At 40.9% G+C, this 19,922-nt stretch overlaps 1 protein-coding gene across 1 annotated transcript in view; it reads right to left on the minus strand.

The window, feature by feature from the left end:
- The window catches only part of WDR70 (WD repeat domain 70), a 277,449-nt gene that overhangs the window by 45,720 nt on the left and 211,807 nt on the right, over positions 1-19,922 (minus strand). The window contains exons 11-12 of the mRNA XM_025270591.3: positions 3,714-3,813; positions 281-365 (exon numbers count right to left, since the gene is read on the minus strand). Coding sequence (XP_025126376.1) covers positions 281-365; positions 3,714-3,813 — 185 coding nt within the window. The remainder of the gene's footprint in view (positions 1-280; positions 366-3,713; positions 3,814-19,922) is intronic.

A 19,922-nucleotide genomic window follows, 5' to 3' on the forward strand; every position in this document is an offset into this window, starting at 1 on the left:
TATCTCAAGACCCTATGTGTGCACACAATGTATATATTCACACACACAAACACATGAACGTACATCATTTCAACTTCAAAAATAAAATCTTATGTTCTGAAGAACGTACAAAATTAAAGGAAAAATAAAATGCATCTTTCAAAAAACCTATTTCAATCACTCTCTAGTCCCTTTTCTAGATGATCTAAGACATATACATATACTGTAAATTAACATGAAGATGAAGAAGTTACTTTACAATTCTCCTGTGCTTATCAAATATTAAAAATATGCTACTTACATTGGGAACATTGTGGGAAGACCTGAGGCAGAAAAGAGTGGCTTATTAAACTGTCGGATGTCCCATAATTTTAATGTATCATCACCTGATAGAGGAATGAGAAAAAAAAAAGACAGAAAATAAATTTTGCAAAAAAAAAAAGAAACAGTTCCATGTTTAGAATTTGCTAAACTTAGTATATAACTTTAAGAATAGGACAGGTGAGAGGAGGTGGGGGAGGGAGGGAGGGAGGGAGAGAGAAAGGAAAGAGGCAGGAGGGAAGGAAGAAGGAAGCAGATGCACATAACATGTTTTACTGTTTAACTGGGGAGCCTGAGAACAGTAGAAAGGTACAGGATAATGAACTAGCCTCCTAGAAGTTACTTTCCAGATTGATGTAGCATCTGTAGGCTAGGAGGAACCCTGAAGAATCTCTAAAGAGTGACTGTCTGCAGAGCAGATGGTAGTTTCCCTGTGGTGTATTTGTGCAAAACTTGACTTCTTAAGAAGATATTAATTTAACAACCATCAGGACTGAAAATAGTGCAGTTCACAACAGATTCTTTCTCCCACTTGTGTGTGGGTGAAAATATCCATTAACATTAATGAGGGTGAGCCACGTGATTCTGTTCCCTGCAGGGTAACTCTATCTGTGCCTCTCATTCTTCACCTTGCTGGGGAGTACAGCTTTTCCAAGCCATTTAAAATATAATGAATATTCTTTAAAGAATCACTTTTGAAATATTTCTATAAGGCTACTAACTAATTCCTGTCCATAATGAAAGCCAGAACTCTTATAAGTAATACCTTTGCTGTTCTTGCTCCCCAGTGTCCACAGCTGAGACCTGCCTCAATCCCTGGAGTCCAATAAGGAATTAGTATCAGATGCAAGTGAGGTGAGTGGAGAGTTCAATAAAAATCCCCATTCTCTCTCCTGTGACCCTGCCTCTGAAATCCAACTTTTGGCAGGTGCACTAATCCACAACTGGCTGGATTAGAGACCTGCTTATACTGGAAGAACGTTTTTGCTTTCAGTCTTTTTAAAAAAAGGTTACCCATCCTCACAATCCTCAAACAAAAAGAAAACATTAATCTGTATTAAGCAGTTTAGCTAGCCTGGCAGGTTCTGGAGCTAGCAGGAGCACCTCACAACACCCTGGGGACTTTGCTGAACAGAGAAATGTCCATCTGGCATATTCTATACATCCAGGAAAGAAAATGATGGACCACAGCAGACATGTGCTGCTGATGACATGTTACCCAATAGCTAGTATAGGATGGAAGGGGAAAGGAAAAATTATCACTAAAATGTCTTTGACTGAAATGGAATTAATCTCATACTTCTAAGGCAGTAATAGCCAACTGGGTAGGGCTGACCTATTTCAAACCCTACAGGAAGAATTTTTAAAGTATGCTCCTCTCTTATTCCCCTTGTCTCTCCCCACTCTACCCAGGAGATTTGGATGTACCACTCTAGAGATGTAAGAATGAGTGACTGTGAGAATTTTCAAGTAGTGCACTTACCATTTTAAAAACCCTCCTGGAGATTCAGATATACTCTTGGGCTAAAAATCACTGCTTGTAAGTAAAGAGTATAGCATGTGCATATGTGCTAAGCTACTTCAGTCATGTCTGACTCTTTGTGACCCTATGGACCATAGTCCCCCAGGCTTCCTATCCATGGGATTCTCTAGGCAAGAATACTGGAATGGGTTGCCATGCCCTCCTCCAGGGGATCTTCCTGACCCAGGGACTGAACCCACATCACTTATGAGTCCTGCACTGGCAGGTGGGTTCTTTACCACTAATGCCACCTGGGAAACCCACAAAGAATACAGTATATGGTATTAAGTAAGTCATCTGAGGACTCAGATAGCAGGTTAGACAACAAGATCCTACTGTATAGCACAGGGAGCTCTGCTGAATGTTATGTGGCAGCCTGGATGGGAGGGGAGTTTGGGGGAGAATGGGTACATGTACATGTATGATTGAGTCCCTTTGTTATCCACCTGAAACTATCACAACATTGCTAATTGGTTATATTCCAATACGAAATAAAAAGTTTTTTAAAACAAAACAAAAAATAGGTTAGAATTGCTGAACCAAAATATATATTTTTATGCATATCCATTTTGCCACATATACCATAAATAGAAAATACATGTACATGTGCTTTGATTTTTAAAATTACGTGAGGGTAAAATATATAAGACTTCCTGGGAAGAAAGAATTGGAATGGATTCCCCAAGGGTAAAGGAACACGGACCAGTTAAACTAAGGGGAAAGCCATGCTACATCTGTCTTCCTTGCTTTCACTAAACCCTATCAGTTCAGTTCAGTGTCTCAGTCATGTCCAAACCTTTGTGACCCCATGGACAGCAGCACGCCAGGCCTCCCTGTCCATCACCAACTCCCAGAGTTTACTCAGACTCATGTCCATTGAGTCTGTGATGCCATCCGACCATCTCATCCTCTGTCGTCCCCTTCTCCTCCTGCCCTCAATCTTTCCCAGCACCAGGGTCTTTTCTTCTTTCAGGAAAGGAACTCTGTTGTGATGTCCACAGTTTATACCAAGCACCTAGTATAATACTTAGCTCAGAGTGCTTACTCAACATACAGTAGTTAAGTGAAAGTGAATGATGTGAATAAACTATGTGAGAGAATAAATGTAACACTGCTAGATTCATTTGGTCTATAGAATAAAGACTGAATCCTTTATGATATTTAAGGCCATCTATAACATGGCTCCAACCTGCTGAAGCCTGATTCTTTCCTCTCCCCAAAAATAGGCCTACTAGAAGATTCTCAGGCCCACCCCACACTTCCCCGTAACGCTTTGTTTATAAACTACCCTTACTATTCTCTTATTTCCTTGTATACCACTTATTCATTTGAGAAAGATTTAGCAAAAAGTTAGAAACAACCTACATTCAACCATATAAGCGTGGATAAGTCAACTTGTCAATACAATACAATCACAGAGGATTATGTAACTATTTAAAAAGTAACATCTAGATATACAACTTTTTATTAACTAAATTGAGTTAGTGTTTAAACTGAAAAAAAAAAAAAATGGTCAGCAAATAGCAGAGTTTGAAATACCAGACCAAGAACTATAAAATAATATAGAAAGAATATAGAATATCATCTACAAAATTCCATAATGTAGAAGCAGAGGTCATCCTCAGAGGTTCCAAACACTGATGAAATTTGGAGGTAAAATTGAAACTTGGGAAAAAAATACATATTTTCTAAATTTTACTTGGTAATTTCCAATAAAAGAATACTGCCATGCTGAAAATGCACTGTAATGAAAAAAACTAGACTGGCAAAGGCCATTAACAAAAGCACAGCCAGCTTTACTAAGTGCTAAGATATTGGTGTGATATCTGTTAGCGCTAAATATGATCATTTTACATATAGAAACACATCAAGAAGAAAGCTTTTAACCTACCTCCACGAGAAGCAAGGACAGTACCATCATAGGAAAAAGTCACGCAAGAAGTATCTGTGCCTGGGTCATGAGCTTGTTTATAGTGGAATTTCGGATGAACCTGTTTGCAAAGACAAGCAAAGTGCTAACTTCTCATCTGAATCCCAATCAAAACAGTTTTGTGGCAAGAATATTTTATCATCCAGAAAATGGTACATAACAGCTATAATTTCACCTGAATATAGTTTTTTTTTTAATTCTGGAAAAATTCAAAGGGCTTTTAAAACATCCATTTGCTTTAGTAAGAGAAAGGAAGAGATAAGGTTAAAGTTCTAGTGTTAGGAGGTATTTTTCAGACTGCCTCAGCAAGCTCTGAGCAACACAAGATTAGCCCCACACTTAGTTCTTCTTCTTATACTTGTAAAGTTTTAGGGACCATTTTCTGTAGTTATCTGAATGAATAAATATAAATAAAAATTACTAATGAATATATTATTAATGCAAAAATATCATCGTGTTCCTAGTATATGTCAGACACTGTGCACACGGCTGTAAATACTGAACCATCTTTGGTGCACATGTAGGATAAGGCTGTTGATAATGATGACAGCTAACCTTACTCAATGCTACTGTATCCCAGGCACTATATCCTTCGCCACCTTTTGCCTATGGTGTTCTCAATTACTCTGCAAGATTCCCTTCATTGTACAGATTAGAAAACTAAGCACAGAGAATTTAGTACCTTAAGTACCTGTACCTAATGGAAGTTCTTGACTTAAATTCTTACTTATGACCTTACTAATACTGCTAACTATATTGTTTATATATCACCTCTTTTACAAAACTGTTATTTCATGTATCACCAAATATGTGACTGGGCCTCTGGCAAAAATAATGATGATTAAGCAACTTGAAGCATTTAGTCAGATATGTAGTTCTATATGAGATCAATGATTGTAATAATGTAACTCTAGATATAGGAAGAAGAAACAAGAAGAAATATTTTTCCTGGACTATAAAAGACTAGTAAGACAGGTAGGTGACCCAGAGACTTGGCTACTGTTAACAGCTTAGCAGGTGGCGCTGTGCTAAGGAATCTGCCTGCCAATGCAGGAGATGCAAGAGACGGGTTTGATCTTGCATGCAAGTGATGGGTTCGATCACTAGGTCAGGAAGATCTCCTGGAGTAGGAAATGACAACCCGCTCCAGTATTCTTGCCTGGGAAATCCTACAGACACAAGAGCCTGGCAAGTTACAGTCCATAGGGTTGCAAAGAGTTGGACACAACTGAAGCGACTGAATATGCACATATAATATACCAATCAGATGGGATACAGAACATTAAAAGGTACAGAACCCATAGTAGTCATATCATATAAACTTCAGCATGAACCCAAGAGCAAGCAGGCAGTTTCATTTTGATTGAGATTTTTATATCAAATCTGCTCTTCAATTATTAACTTCACTTTTTTCAGTCACTAAGTATGTCCAACTTGGTGACCCCATGGACTACAGCATGCCAGGCTTCTCTGTCCTCCACTATCTCCCAGAGTTTGCTCAAGTTCATGTCCATTGATTCAGTGATACTACCTAAACATCTCAACCTCTGCCACCCTGTTTATAGAAGAATTTAGGACGAACCTGTTTGTAAAGACAAGCAAAGTGTTAACATCTCATCTGAATCCAGACAAGAACAGTTGTAGCAGGAATATTTTATTTCATCATACAGAAATGATATATAATAGCTATATGTAAAATCTTAATTCACCTGAATATAGTTTTTTTTATTCTGGAAAAAATTTCAAAAGGCTTTTAAAATACCCATTTACTTCACTTTAACCAATAACAAAAGTTTTATTCCATGAAATAAACTGGATAACCAGAAGCGATCTTAAATTTGCATAAAACATCATATGGACAATCTGCAATGAAAAATACACCCACATTTTGAAAACAAAGTCAATGTGATTGAAAAACACTTCTGGCATAATATGGGAAATCTAAAGCTACAACTTCTCCTCTAACACCTTTTATAATCATCACAGGCAAAGTACATCATTCTTTAAGGAAGTTGAGATTGTTAGCTCCTTTATATAGGCTTCCTATTCTTAGAAGTGCCTTATCTTAGACTTGGAGAACATCAAGTTTCAAATACTCAAAGAGATGGGAAATGCAAGCACAAAAACCTAGTTTTAAAGGCCCTTTCTGAGATCACACAGTACAAACTTCCAACTGGTAAAGTCACCCTTTCCGAGCAGATGGTCACAGAGCCTCCAGCAGTGAGGAACTCATTACGACACAAGCAACATCAGTGCATTTGTCTGGGTGGCTCTAACTGTAACACCTTTCTTAAACTGGATCCAAGACTCCCTTCCTTCTAACATCTCCTTGTGAGTCCTGGTCCTGCCTTCTTTGGCTATGCTAATCCTAGTTTTTCCTCTCTAACAGAGACTGTCAAAGTCTCAAAGAAAAATACGACGTCTTCCTCAAAGTCTTAAAAATATACCATTTTCTGTAATTTCTAAATAATCCAAATACTCTATGGTGGTAACCATAGAGTAAACCATGTAAACCATGAGTTTACATCCAGCAGATTCCAATAACTTTCTATCACACTAATATGTATCTATCAATGCAAGAGGAAAGACAACCCTGAAAAGCATCAAAACACGCTTTGTAATTAATAAAAACAGTGGAATAAACTATCTTAAATGACAGAATTTAAATAAATTGCTAGGCTGAAAACTGGGGGAAATTCAGTAGAAAGAAAACTGGTCCTAGAGCCAAGTCAACCTGACCTAAAATTTGTGCTTACTATATTTTAGTTTGACCATGGTCAACAGGCTTAATTTTTCTGTTCCATATTAAATAGTTTATTAATCTTGCAAATAACATGCCCTATACATCTTCCTTTCACTCTTATTCTTTCCCTCTAATTCCCAAAGTGACTGAGTTGCATTTAACCTACTATCTCCCTGCCTTGTGTCCACAGCACACATTTATTCAGTCTGTAATGGGCACCTCCTCTTAGAAAGTTGCTGAAATGCAACTATGCTACCAAAAATCAAACTCTAAGAGCAAGATGAGACAAATGCTAGGCTATCTAACAAACTAGGTGTACTAACATATAACTGTCCTCTCAAATCTACCCCTGCTGCTGCTGCTGCTGCGTCGCTTCAGTTGTGTCCGACTCTGTGCGACCCCATAGACGGCAGCCCACCAGGCTCCTCTGTCTCTGGGGTTCTCCAGGCAAGAACACTGGAGTGGGTTGCCATTTCCTTCTCCACAAATCTACCCCTAGGCCCCCCTAAATAGATAGGGGATTCAACAGATTCACTGAGAATCTATTTTTAAGCTTAGTTATAATCAAGCTTAAAAATAGCTGGACTACAAAGTCAAGTGGGCATTAGGAAGCATCACCACGAACAAAACGAGTGGAGGTGATAGAATTCCAGTTGAGCTATTTCAAATTCTAAAAGAGGATGCTGTTAAAGTGCTGCACTCAATATGCCAGCAAATTTGGAAAACTCAGTAGTGGCCACAGGACTGGAAAAGGTCATTTTTCATTCCAATCCCAAAGAAAGGCAATGCCAAATAATGCTCGAACTACCACACAATTGCACTCATCTCACACATTAGCAAAGTAATGCTCAAAATCCTCCAAGCTAGGCTTCAACAGTACATGAACCGAGGACTTCCAGATATTCAAACTGGATTTAGAAAAGGCAGAGGAACCAGAGATTAAATTGTCAACATCCATTGGAACATAGAAAAAGCAAGAGAATTCTGGAAGAACATCTATTTCTGCTTCACTGACTACGCTAAAGCCTTCGACTATGTGGATCACAACATACTGGAAAATTCTTCAAGAGATGAGAATGCCAGACCACACTACCTGCCTCCTGAGAAATCTGTATGCAGGTCAAGAAACAACAGTTAGAACTGGACATGGAACAACGGACTGGTTCAAAATTGGGGAAGGAGTACGTCAAGGCTGTATATTGTTACTTTGCTTATTTAACTTATATGCAGAGTACATCATGCAAAATGCTGGGCTGGATGAAGCACAAGCTAGAATCAAGACTGCCAGAAGAAATATCGATAGCCTCAGATATGCAGATGATACCACCCTTATGGCAGAACGCAAAGAGGAACTAAAGAGCCTCTTGATGAAAGTGAAAGAGAAGAGTGAAAAAGCTGGCTTAAGACTCAGCATTCAAAAAACTAAGATCACGGAATCTGGTCCCATCACTTCATGGCAAATAAATGGGGAAATAGTGAGAGAATTTATTTTCTTGGGCTCCAAAATCATTGCAGATAGTGACTGTAGCCATAAAATTTAAAAAACACTTGCTCCTTGGAAGAAAAGCTATGACCAACCTTGACAGCATACAAAAAGCAGAGACATTACTTTGCCAACAAAGGTCCATCTAGTCAAAGCTCTGGTTTTTCCAGTAGTCATGTATGGATGTGAGAGTTGGACCATAAAGAAAGTTGAGTGCTGAAGAATTGATGCTTTTGAACTGTGGTGTTGAAAAGGCTCTTGAGAATCCCCTGGACTGCAAGGAGATCCAACCAGTCAATCCTAAAGGATATCAGTCCTGAATATTCACTGGAAGGATTAATGCTGAAGCTGGAGCTCCAAAACTTTGGCCACCTGATGCAAAGAACTGACTCATTTGAAAAGACCCTGATGCTGGGGAAGACTGAAGATGGGAGGAGATGGGGACAAAGGAGGATGAGATGGTTGGATGGCATCACGGGTGAGATGGACATGAGTTTGAGTAGGCTCTGGGAGCAATATGTGAACCGTGAACTTCCAGATGTTCAACCTTGTTTTAGAAAAGGCAGAGGAACCAGACATCAAATTGCCAACATCTGATGGATCATCGAAAAAGCAAAAGAGTTCCAGAAAAACATCTATTTCTGCTGTATTGACTATGCCAAAGCCTTTGACTGTGTGGATCACAAGAAACAGTGGGAAATTCTGAAAGAGATGGGAATACCAGACCTGCCTCTTGAGAAACCTGTACGCAGGTCAGGAAGCAATAGTTAGAACTGGACATGGAACAACAGACTGGTTGCAAATAGGAAAGGGGGTACGTCAAGGCTGTATATTGTCACCCTGCTTATTTAACTTCTGTGCAGAGTACATCATGAGAAACGCTGGGCTGGAAGAAGCACAAGCTGGAATCAAGATTGCCAGGAGAAATATCAATAACCTCAGATATGCAGATGACACCACCCTTATGGCAGAAAGGGAAGAGGAACTAAAAAACCTCTTGATGAAAGTGAAAGAGGAGAGTGAAAAAGTTGGCTTAAAGCTCAACATTCAGAAAACGAAGACCATGGCATCTGGTCCCATCACTTCATGGAAACAGATGGGGAAACAGTGGAAACAGTGTCAGACTTTATTTTTTGGGGCTCCAAAATCACTGCAGATGGTGACTGCAGCCATGAAATTAAAAGACGCTTACTCCTTGGAAGGAAAGTTATGACCAACTTAGAGAGCATATTAAAAAGCAGAGACATTACTTTGCCAACAAGGTCCGTCTAGTGAAGGCTATGGTTTTTCCAGTGGTCATCTATGGGTGTGAGAGTTGGACTATAAAGAAAGCTGAGCACTGAAGAATTGATGCTTGTGAACTGTAGTGTTGGAGAAGACTCCTGAGAGTCCCTTGGACTGCAAAGAGATCCAACCAGTCCATCCTGAAGGAGATCAGTCCTGGGTGTTCATTGGAAGGACTGATGCTGAGGCTGAAACTCCAATACTCTGGCCACCTGATGCAAAGAGCTGACTCATTGGAAAAGACCCTGATGCTGGGAAAGATTGAAGGCAGGAGGAGAAGGGGACAACATAGGATGAGATGGCTGGATGGCATCATTGACTCGATGGACGTGGGTTTGGGTAGACTCTGGGAGTTGGTGATGGACAGGGAGGCCTGGCATGCTGCGGTTCATGGGGTCACAAAGAGATGGACCTGACTGCGCGACTGAACTGAACTGGGAGCTGGTGATGGACAGGGAAGCCTGGTGTGCTGCAGTCCATGGGGTCGCAAAGAGTCAGACACAACTGAGCAACTGAACTGAACTGAACTGAACTGAAGCAAAGGTACCACGTATCTTGTATCATCTGTCAACCTAGCATCTCATTAGTGTTTCTTCCAAAAATAACAATGTGATTACCTACCTTCCAGAAGGAGAGCTGCAATTAAAAAATGCTGGGAAACTAGAGCTGCACTATTAACAAAATAAAGCAGCTTCTATCTGTAGGGTTCTAGAAAATTTCATGAATTCTTAGAAGTGATAAAGACAGTGATTAAATAGTAACTGAAATGGGAAAGTCTTTTTGAAATGGCTAGCCTAGTGCCTGCATATGACGGTCAGTCAATTTAACATGTGCTCCTACTTCTTAATTTCTGAGCACCAAAGCCTAGTCCATTAATTCCTTGATCAAGGATAAAAACCATTTGCAGTAGAGGCAGGGAAGCAAAGTGGTTAGTCCCACAGTCTGGTGTGAGACTACTCAAGTATGAATTCTAGCTCTACCACTTATTAGCTATCTAACAGTCAGAAAAAAGGAGGATCAATAACACTACCTACCTCATAGGGTTATTGTAAAGATAAAATGAGAAAGTTCAGGTCAAGTCCTTAGAAAGGAGACTAACAATCAATAAGTGTTGGCCGATAATAATGGTATTGTGAACCTGCTGTGTTCCAAGCACTGTGCTAGGTGCATTACATAGACTATTTTTATTCCTCATGTAAATCCTTGCAAAGTAGGTACATTTTTCATTTCATAGATAAGGGAATAGATTCAGAGAGGATGAATAATCATTCTAGGCTTAAGGTCAGTAGCAGGACTTACACCACCTTGGTTGACTCTCAAAATCGTATTTCTTTACCTTGAAATTGCTTGATAAAGAAAAACTGTGAAAATATGTTGTATCATCTTTAAAACAGAGTTTAAAAGCAATAATGTATTTAATACCACTGAACTGTACATTAAAAATAATTAAGATGGTTAAAAAAAAAAAAAAAGAAACCCCGAGGAAAAGACTGGGAAAGATTGAGGGCGGAGGTGAAGGGGATGACAGAGGATAAGATGGTTTGATGGCATCACCGACTGTATCATGGACTAAGTGGACATGAGTTTGGGCAAGCTCTAGGAGTTGGTGATGGAGAGGGAAGCCTGGCGTGCTGCAGTCCATGGGGTCGCAAAGAGTCGGACACAAATGAGTGACTGAACTGATAATCAAGCAATTCCAATCAATTCTATATTTTCAATCACATGTTAGGGTTACTTGCTATACCACCAGTATTAAAAATGTTCCAGGATTCTTTGAACGCCAAGAGTAAACAACAGAATAAGTATAGATGGGTGCGTGCACGCATGCATGCTTAGTTGTTCAGGCATGTCCGACTCTCTCAACCCCATGGACTGTAGCCCACCGGGCTCCTCTGTCCATGGGATTCTCTAGGCAAGAATACTAGAGTGGGCAGCCATTCCCTTCTCCAGGGGATCTTCCCCACCCAGGGATCAAACTCGGTCTCCTGCATTGCATGCAGATTCTTTACCCTCTGAGCCACCAGGGAACCCCCAAAATACAGGCCTAGACTGAATATAATTTCATCCTGTTTCTCTGACTTTGGAGATATATAGTAAGGATTATGAGAATAATGTATACAAAAGTATAGGAACTGTCATATAAAAGTACTTTTCAATTCGCTATTCCCACAAAGTCATTTCAATTACAGAAAATTAGACAATAAAACCTCTCCAAAAGATTCTGCAATAGTCAAATTAATATACTGTATGAACACGGCATTCCTAGAGATAGAAGAGATGGGCAGACAACAAAGATACTGCTCAATATCTACAATCAAAAAGAGAGAGAAACAGAGACAAAGGAGGCTAAAGATGGTAATTTCAATAAAAAAAAAATCATGATCTCTTGCTCTGTTCCTATATCTGACCCTATTTTCAGATCAGAAACCAATTGACTATAGAGGTAGCCAGATTCCTAAGAGGACGGACAGTGCTCCTCAGTGGGGCAGTAATTCTCGTCCTTCCAAAAACGGATTGTTGACTATAGACTGAATAAAGTAGTAGTCTCAACTGTAGCCACCATGCTAACTGGGATATCAGTATAGCTAGAGCAGACTAACAAAGCCTTGGGTTGACTTGGGCTCAAGGAGTTCCCATTGGCCTGGCCAAAGTTTTCAAAGAACTGTACTGCAGTCTGAGATTCTTCTTAGCCAGCCCTCCTTCGTTGCCTCCCTCTTTCCTTCACAGGAGTCAGATCTGCATCACCACCTGATACTCTCCAGTTCTCCACACACTTTTCCCTTACAGGAGATTTGGCAACAAATCTTTTATGCATCTAATGCTGCCTTAACATTTGCTTCTCTGAGAACCCTAACTAACAGAGGACATTAGCAAACAAGACACAAGCAGAGAACTTTAAAGGCATATATGTAGGGACTTGCTTTCTTGCTGCTTTTGGAACTCTTGTGAAAAATTACAAGATGCTTTCTGGATGACCAGGGACATGTGTCCAGTCATCCCACAGCACCAGTGGACAGCTAGCCAATAGCCAGACATGCTGGTGAGGCCAGTCTAGAGTACCCAGCCTTGACGGAGCAGTTAGTTAAGTGCAGATGCAGTAGAGAAGCCAAGCCAGTTCAGACCAGAAGATCTGCCCCCGACCCAGAGAATTGTGAGAAATAATTACTGCTTGTTGTTTAAAGCTACTAAGTTCTAGGGGAGTTTCTTATGCAGCAAAAGCTAACTAATACAACACATGAAGGATGTGAACAGGTGGAGCAGATCGTAAGCATTGTATGTGTCTATCATTATTATGGGTCAGGTGATACTACAGGAGCATTAATAAAGTTTTAAGAAGGTTAATTCTTGCTCCCCTACCTTAGCACTCTACCAAATAATGTTCATCATAAACTAGTCCTGCTGCTGCTACTGCTGCAAAGTCGCTTCAGTCATGTCCGACTCTTAGCGACCCCATGGACTGTAGCCCACCAGGCTCCTCCATCCATGGGATTTTCCAGGCAAGAGTACTGTACAAACCAACAATTAAAATTAATTCAACTGTATCATGTCTGTACTTTATATAATCATTACACTCCGCTTTCGCCTTTTTGCATCTGCCTGTGAGAATAAAAGTTCTCTCTAGTAATGTTTCTTAATCTTTGCTGGCATTGCTTGAGATAATTATTGTCTCTAGATAGTTGTAGACTGTTTTCATCCAGTTGCAGCCATTTCTTCTATATATTCTTTGACACTAAGACAATGATTCCAGAAGACAATATTTGAGTAAGAGAGGTGAATACTTGGAAATAGCTCATTCATGGAAAACACAGAAGGGAGGGTTGTGTGCTTAAATTGCTTTTCTTTATGTTACCAGATGAATAACATTTCTGATCCTTTCTTTCAAGTAGGTCAGCTTCAGATTATTTCTTTCCCAGGCTCATCATCTGAACTCTAAGAACCCCAATGAGTCTTAGAGCACAGAATAATATGTAATGTATCACATGTCATGGTGCTTACAAGATGAACATAAAAAATATAGCAAATGAAACTCTGAACTTTTGAGCATGTTTCAAGGAAACAACATATTTCATACCAAGTTGACAGTTTCCAAGTTCCTAACTTTTTTTAAAACAGATAATTATATTCCAGCCAAGATGTTGTCCCCTTTCCTCATTCCTTTCCACTCTCTACCTCTCTTTCTTTATTTTTTAAAAATAAAGACAAAGACAATGATATCTGACAAAGGTTTCTGGAAAGTCCATTTATCATCTCTCATAAAATAGTGTAATAATAAAATTTTTAGGATCCATATTTACAACGTCAATCACATTTACTGAGGACCCATTATACACACAACATAGAGATAACAAATGAAGAGACAGTGTAGAATTTTCTTACAATGATTCACAAGTTGGGAAAGGAGAAGAAACACTTAAGACCTCTTATTCTTTCATAAAACATTTCCTGCATCAAACATAAGCCAGGTTTAAAGGGCATCAAAATGACTAAGAACTGACTTCTGCCATAAAAAGGACACTCACGGGAGGGGTGAGGGGAGGGGAGACACCAAGAGAAGGGAGGGAGGGAGGAAGTGAGAGGGAGCATGTATGACCAGAGCTGAACTTTTCAGCAGGATTCTCCACTCTCAGTCCAGGTTCACTGCTGCAACCACTGTGATTTCAGAAAACAGTTATGACCGTAGGATTTATTCTTCAACTGTATTTGGCAAAGAGATAGCCCAGCCTTCATTCGTCACTGGACAATGTTGCAATTTCATGTGTTTGGTCATCTCGGACCAGGTGAACGCAGTGTGCCACTACCTAGGGCTCTGTCTGATGACCAGCTGGAAGCTGCAGCTGCAGAAGGCTCAGCCACGAGCTCTGTGAGTCACAGGCAGAACATGATGCCACTGCTCTGGAATCTTCTGGCTCCCCATGTGCTTGCAACTTGAAATTCAAGGTGTTTACTTTAGTCTATAAAACAAACCCCTTATGGCTCGGGCACAAGTTACCTTCACATTAATCTCCCTTCTTATAAACCTGAGCTGAGATCAGCTGGTATCCCAGTTAGGCACTCGAGATTTATGCTTCAGAAATCTGGATGCAAATAAACGTTAGAGCCCTACAAAAAACTCCTGCTTTTAGGATTGCAAGAAAGCATGAAATCAAACTTTGGACTTGGAGACTCCATTTCTAACCTCTGAGACATCATATAGACTCATTTAAAGATGGGGCCATTATCTTATTAGAGCTTTTAAATATCTGCTATATTTTACTATTATAATTTTAAGCAAAGTATAAGTTTACTGGGGGAAAAAATGAGGTAATACAGAATCTCATATGATATTTTGTGGCTCTCTAAATGAGGATACACCTATGTCACCAAAAGGAAAGATTTAAGAAGAAAGTCCTCCTAAAGAGAAGTCTCAAAGCAGGGTTTCCCAAAAGATGTTGTGTGTAACATCATCAGATCTAGGGGTGGGGGATGGGATGGGGGGGTCATTCTATAGCCAAGTAAGCCTGGGAAACCAGAGTTTATTTGCGTACCGTGGCCTTGTCTTGAAGATTCACAATGCACATTAGTAGATTAAAAGCCAGGGTCTTTTAAGTAGTAGTCCTAGAATAAATCAACTTCTCTAACATTTCCAAAGCTTATTTCACTATGGAACCATTTTTTTTTTTCCCTCCTTCTTTTCAGAAAGTACTTACTAACATGAACAGAATTAACATTCTCTGGATCTTAATTGGGGAACTATATATTTAGAGCAAGGGTTAGTAAACTTTTTCTGGAAAAGGCCAGACAGTAAATATTTTAGGCTTTGGGGACTGTGAAGTCTCTGCTGCAACTCTTCACTTCTGCTGTGACAGTATGAAAGCAGCCACAGACAGTAAACAAGTGGATGAGGCTGTGGTCCAACAAAACCTTATTTATAAAAAGAGGTGGCAGGCTGGATTCAGCCTGTAGTTTGCTGACCTTGGATCTACAGAGAATAAAAATCTTTGGGAGAGGCACTCTATTTGTAAAAATCATTGTTATATAAACTAAAAAGGCTTCCTTGTGATTCAACAATAATTTTAAGTTGTAACACTAATGGTGATGGCAATAGTAATAATCATCACAGGTACATTTACTGAACATACTGCTACTTGATGCAACATAAAATTTCCTAATTTCATTCTTAAAACAAGCCTCCTGTAGTTATCATCTCATTTAACAACCAAGAAAACTGAGGCTTAGAGAGGTAACTTACCCAAAGAATATGACTAATAAATAGAGCAAAAATTGGAACCCTGAATCTAACTCTAGAAACCGTACTCCTTACTAAAACACCATTTTTTTAACTTATTTATATATCTATATTTACATTTGCAGCCGTGTTTTAAACTAGGTTGGTTTTGGGTTTGCATAGATTATTACTATAATAGCTCTAAATGAACTGCATCTCCTTGTACTCCCAGGAAAGGCAATGCAAGGAGAGAGATGGATAACATAAAGTAACTTTCTTCTTCTTCAAACCTCACTTTTTTTTTTTTTTTTTTACACTATTAGGGATTTCTGGGAAAAAAATGCTATTACAAATTCCATCTAAGGCAGAAGCTACCAGCCTTTCATCCATACAGGGGCAGTGAAAATCACAAACCAGTCATTTTTCAGCTCCTCTAGCCCCGGTCAATGGGATGTGGCACATGATAATACAGCTAATACAGTAAATGCTAAATTTATAGCATTTACTCTGAGCTAGACACTGTCCTGGGAGAAGGCAATGGCATCCCACTCCAGTACTGTTGCCTGGAAAATCCCATGGATGGAGGAGCCTGGTAGGCTGCAGTCCATGGGGTTGCTAAGAGTTGGACACGACTGAGTGACTTCACTTTCACTTTCCACTTTCATGCATTGGAGAAGGAAATGTCAACCCACTCCAGTGTTCTTGCCTGGAGAATCCCAGGGACAGAGAAGCCTGGTGGGCTGCAGTCCATGGGATCGCACAGAGTCGGACACGACTGAAGTGACGCAGCAGCAGCAGCAGACACTGTCCTAGGTGCATGGTATTAACCTCTTAAAATCCTCCAAGAGCCTTATGAAATAAGCACTATTATATCTTTGTTTTCCAGGGAGAGCATGGTGGTGCAGAAAGGTAAGGTCATGTGGTCAGTCAGTGGCAGAGCCAGGATTTGAATCCAAGCAGCCTGGCTCTGGGACCTGCACCTTTAACCACCACTGTACTCATACATCCTCATGGCTCTTCTGACTTGAGTCTCCCTCAGCTCGGACCCCCATTTGCAACTAAGGTGGACCTGGACTCTGTATAGCACCCTTGCTCTTTCCGTATTAAGCCAGTCCTCTCCTCAATCACTGAGGGAATTTGAAGGTGAAAGGTGGGAAAGTGCAGCAAGACAGTGAAGGCGGGCTAGTGGGTGAGCAAACACAACAGTTTTCAGAAACAGATAAAGTCACTGTCCATGACCAGACCCAATTCCAGGTCACTAGCTCAACTCAGCCCATAAGCATATGCTGACAAGCCTTTACTCAAGAAGATCACACTGAGAGTCCCTGAAGTAACTTAAAGCTTGGTAAATAACACAGGACACAGCTAGCACTGAGGAGATCCTACTGACTGCTGTGGATCTCCTGAGCTGCCCTTGTGCGATGCTGCTACCTTTTTGCATCCATCTTTACTCCTAAGCTTGGAGTAACAGGAGTTAGGATCTTAGACTGGCAACAGCACATAAAAAACACAAATGTGGACACAAGCGCAGCTTTCAATTCAGCTCTTTAATTGAAGAGGAACTTGAAAGCCACTATGCCAACACCGGAAGCACGGTGCCGTGGAATGACCTGCCTAGACAGGAGGGAAAGCCCGGCGTTCCCCCCTTTGAAGTCCAGCTGCCTGAGATTCACTGGCAGCCGACCTTCAAAGAGAGCCGATGCTTCCTTCCCTCAGCCTGGCCGCCAAGCTTCCCGGGCAGCTGAGCAGATTTAGCCACTCTCTGCCCAGCTGTCTGTGAACTCTGGCAGCCAGTTCAAGTGAGGGATAGAGAGGTGGTGTGGGAGGGAGTGGGAGGAAGAGTGAGAGGGGGGGGGGGGGGGGGGGGGAGGTGGGCGGGCCCAGTGGCGCCAGGGCAAAGAGGATGCTGGGTCCCCTTGGAGCCAACTTTATCAATGTCAGTCAAAAGACCAAGCTTCCAAGGGGAGCCCAGTCCAGCGCCACTACAAAGCAACTATTGGGTGAGCACAGAAATTTCAAATACTTCATCCTTCAAAAGCTGAGTGAATCTCAAATGCACTCTCCTACAGATGCCCCAGTTGCTGCAGAAAGCAGTCCACGCTCGACATAGGGGCGCAGGGGACAAAGTTCAGGTCGAGAATCAAAAATGCACCATCCTTAACTAATTTTGATTTTCCAGCATTGTGAGTTTATGCTTCTTGGGGACTTTCGGGGTTGTTTGCCCAGTTTGTTGTGGCAACCCTTCTGTTCCCCTGGCAGCCAGTAGATGAAACCACTTCTCTGTTTCTGGGCCTGTGTGGCAGATGCTTGGAGAAGACTGACACGTAGAACATAAACATCACCAGTGTGTTGGTACGTTTATCCTCTGGAACCATATGCTTGAAACAGAGGACAGTGTGTGTTGTCAGCTGCAGGTGCAAAAGGGATACAGAACAGTCCTACTGGTGACAACGAACTTTCAGAAGAAGTCTATCTAAGAACCAGATCTTATGTTTGGTAAAGTGGGAGGCTACGAAAGTGACAGACATACAGAAAAATGGAAACCAAAGAACCGAAGCATCATGAACGGAGGAGTCAATTATCAGATCTGCATTTCAGATGGAGCCCTCTGGAAGCCACCTGGAGAGGAAGAGAGGAAGACTGGAAGCCAGAGTAAAAATGATGATCAATTTCATGAAGCCTTTCCTCTAGCTTTGTACAATTTGGTTAGGAAAGAAATGCAAGGACACGCTTGTACTGAGCACCATGACAACATGAGGGAAAGACCTAAGTATTCACATAGACTACTGTATTAAGTCACTAGCTACAAACACATCCTCCTCCTTGCTCTTTAGATGTCTTTAAAACTGTATGACACAGCAGCCCAGCATTAAGTGCAATGATATCAAAGAAACACAATCCAGGACTTCCCTGGTGGTACACTGGATAAGAATCTGCCTGCCAATGCAAGAGACACAGGTTTGATCCCTGGTCCGGGAAGACCCCACATGCCGTGCAGCAACTAAGCCCGTGGGCCACAACTATCGAGCCTGTGCTCGAGAGTCCAGGACCTGCAACTGCTGAAGCCTAAATATCTTGGAGCCAGTGCTCTGCAAGAAGAGAAGCCAGCACAGTGAGAAAACCCAAGCGCCGCAACTAGAGAGCAGCCCCTGCTTGCACAACTAGAGAAAAGCCTGCACCGCAACGAAGATCCAGAACAGCCAGAAATAATAAATAAAAATCACAAAAAAGAAACAATCCAAAACGTATTATCTGACTTTAAAAGTAATAACACTAAGCCTACAGAAGGAGCACCAATTAATATTTGCTGAAATCAGTCCAACTTTTTTCACTTATTCTACAAATATGTATGGAATCCTTGCCACGTGCAGGTCACTATGCCAGGTGCTGCAGGTAACACATTAGTATTAATGAAATGGCTCCTTTCTCTCCAGGAGATCTGGCCAGAAAGGGAGGCAAACATAAAGACAAATATTTAGACTGCGTTGTGCAATAAAAAATGGTAGTATCCCCTAGTTATATAGTAAACCCACAAAATAGTGGTTAACTCTCCCATGGCAGTATACTGGTGATAGGTTGGAGGTGGAGGAAAGAGAAATCGGGCAAAGTCTGGTAGGAGGCTTGACCGTGCTCAAGGTTAAAGAGGAGATTACTAAGAATACAAAAAAGTTTTTTACTCCCCTAGAGGGCTCAGAATACAAAAGACTCAGAAGTGTGACACAGCACTTAGCTTTTGGAACCACAGGAGGTACTACAAACAAATCTTGTAGCCTGTAAGACTGGAGAGCAGGCAGTCAAATCATTAGTGGCTTCATATGCGTTATGGAGAGTTTATCTGTACCCATGGGCAACGCTGAGCCTCTGAAGGGTTTTGAGGAGAGAAGGGTAATATGATCATATCTGTATTTCAAAAGATTACTCTGCAGTTGTAGGAAAGATAAACTGGAAAAGGGAAGACTGAGGGCAGGCAGAAAAGTTAAGAAACACCTGCAGCGGTCCAAGTAGGAGCAGGTGGGGCTTGTAGTTGAGTGATGGAGGAGTACGTCCATCAGCTTAAGTTGTATCATTAACTTTGATACGGGCAGTTTTCCACGAGTAAGTGAAGTGGACACGGCAAATACTGTGTATCTTGGGTAGGAAACTGACAATGAAAGAAGGAAGAGTTGAATAAGGCTTTTGTTAAATCAGCTAAATAAGAAGCAGAAGCTTCAGCATATTTTCTAGGAGCCAGTAGGGATAAAAAGGATAAAAATACAGGAAAGGGAGTAACTGATAGAATTAAGTCTCAGAGGAAGCAGGAAGAATGTGATCAAGTGCACAGGTGGAAGGATTAGTGAGGAACTAGAAGAGAAAGACCTCTTCCTTGGAGACTTCAAGGAAGAAGGCTGAGAGACCAAGAAAGTCTGATCACAGAGACACATTTATACATAAGAGGGTGAAAAATCTGACAAAAGT

The sequence above is a fragment of the Bubalus bubalis genome, chromosome 19, assembly GCF_019923935.1.
Source record: "Bubalus bubalis isolate 160015118507 breed Murrah chromosome 19, NDDB_SH_1, whole genome shotgun sequence".
Lineage (NCBI taxonomy): Eukaryota > Metazoa > Chordata > Mammalia > Artiodactyla > Bovidae > Bubalus > Bubalus bubalis.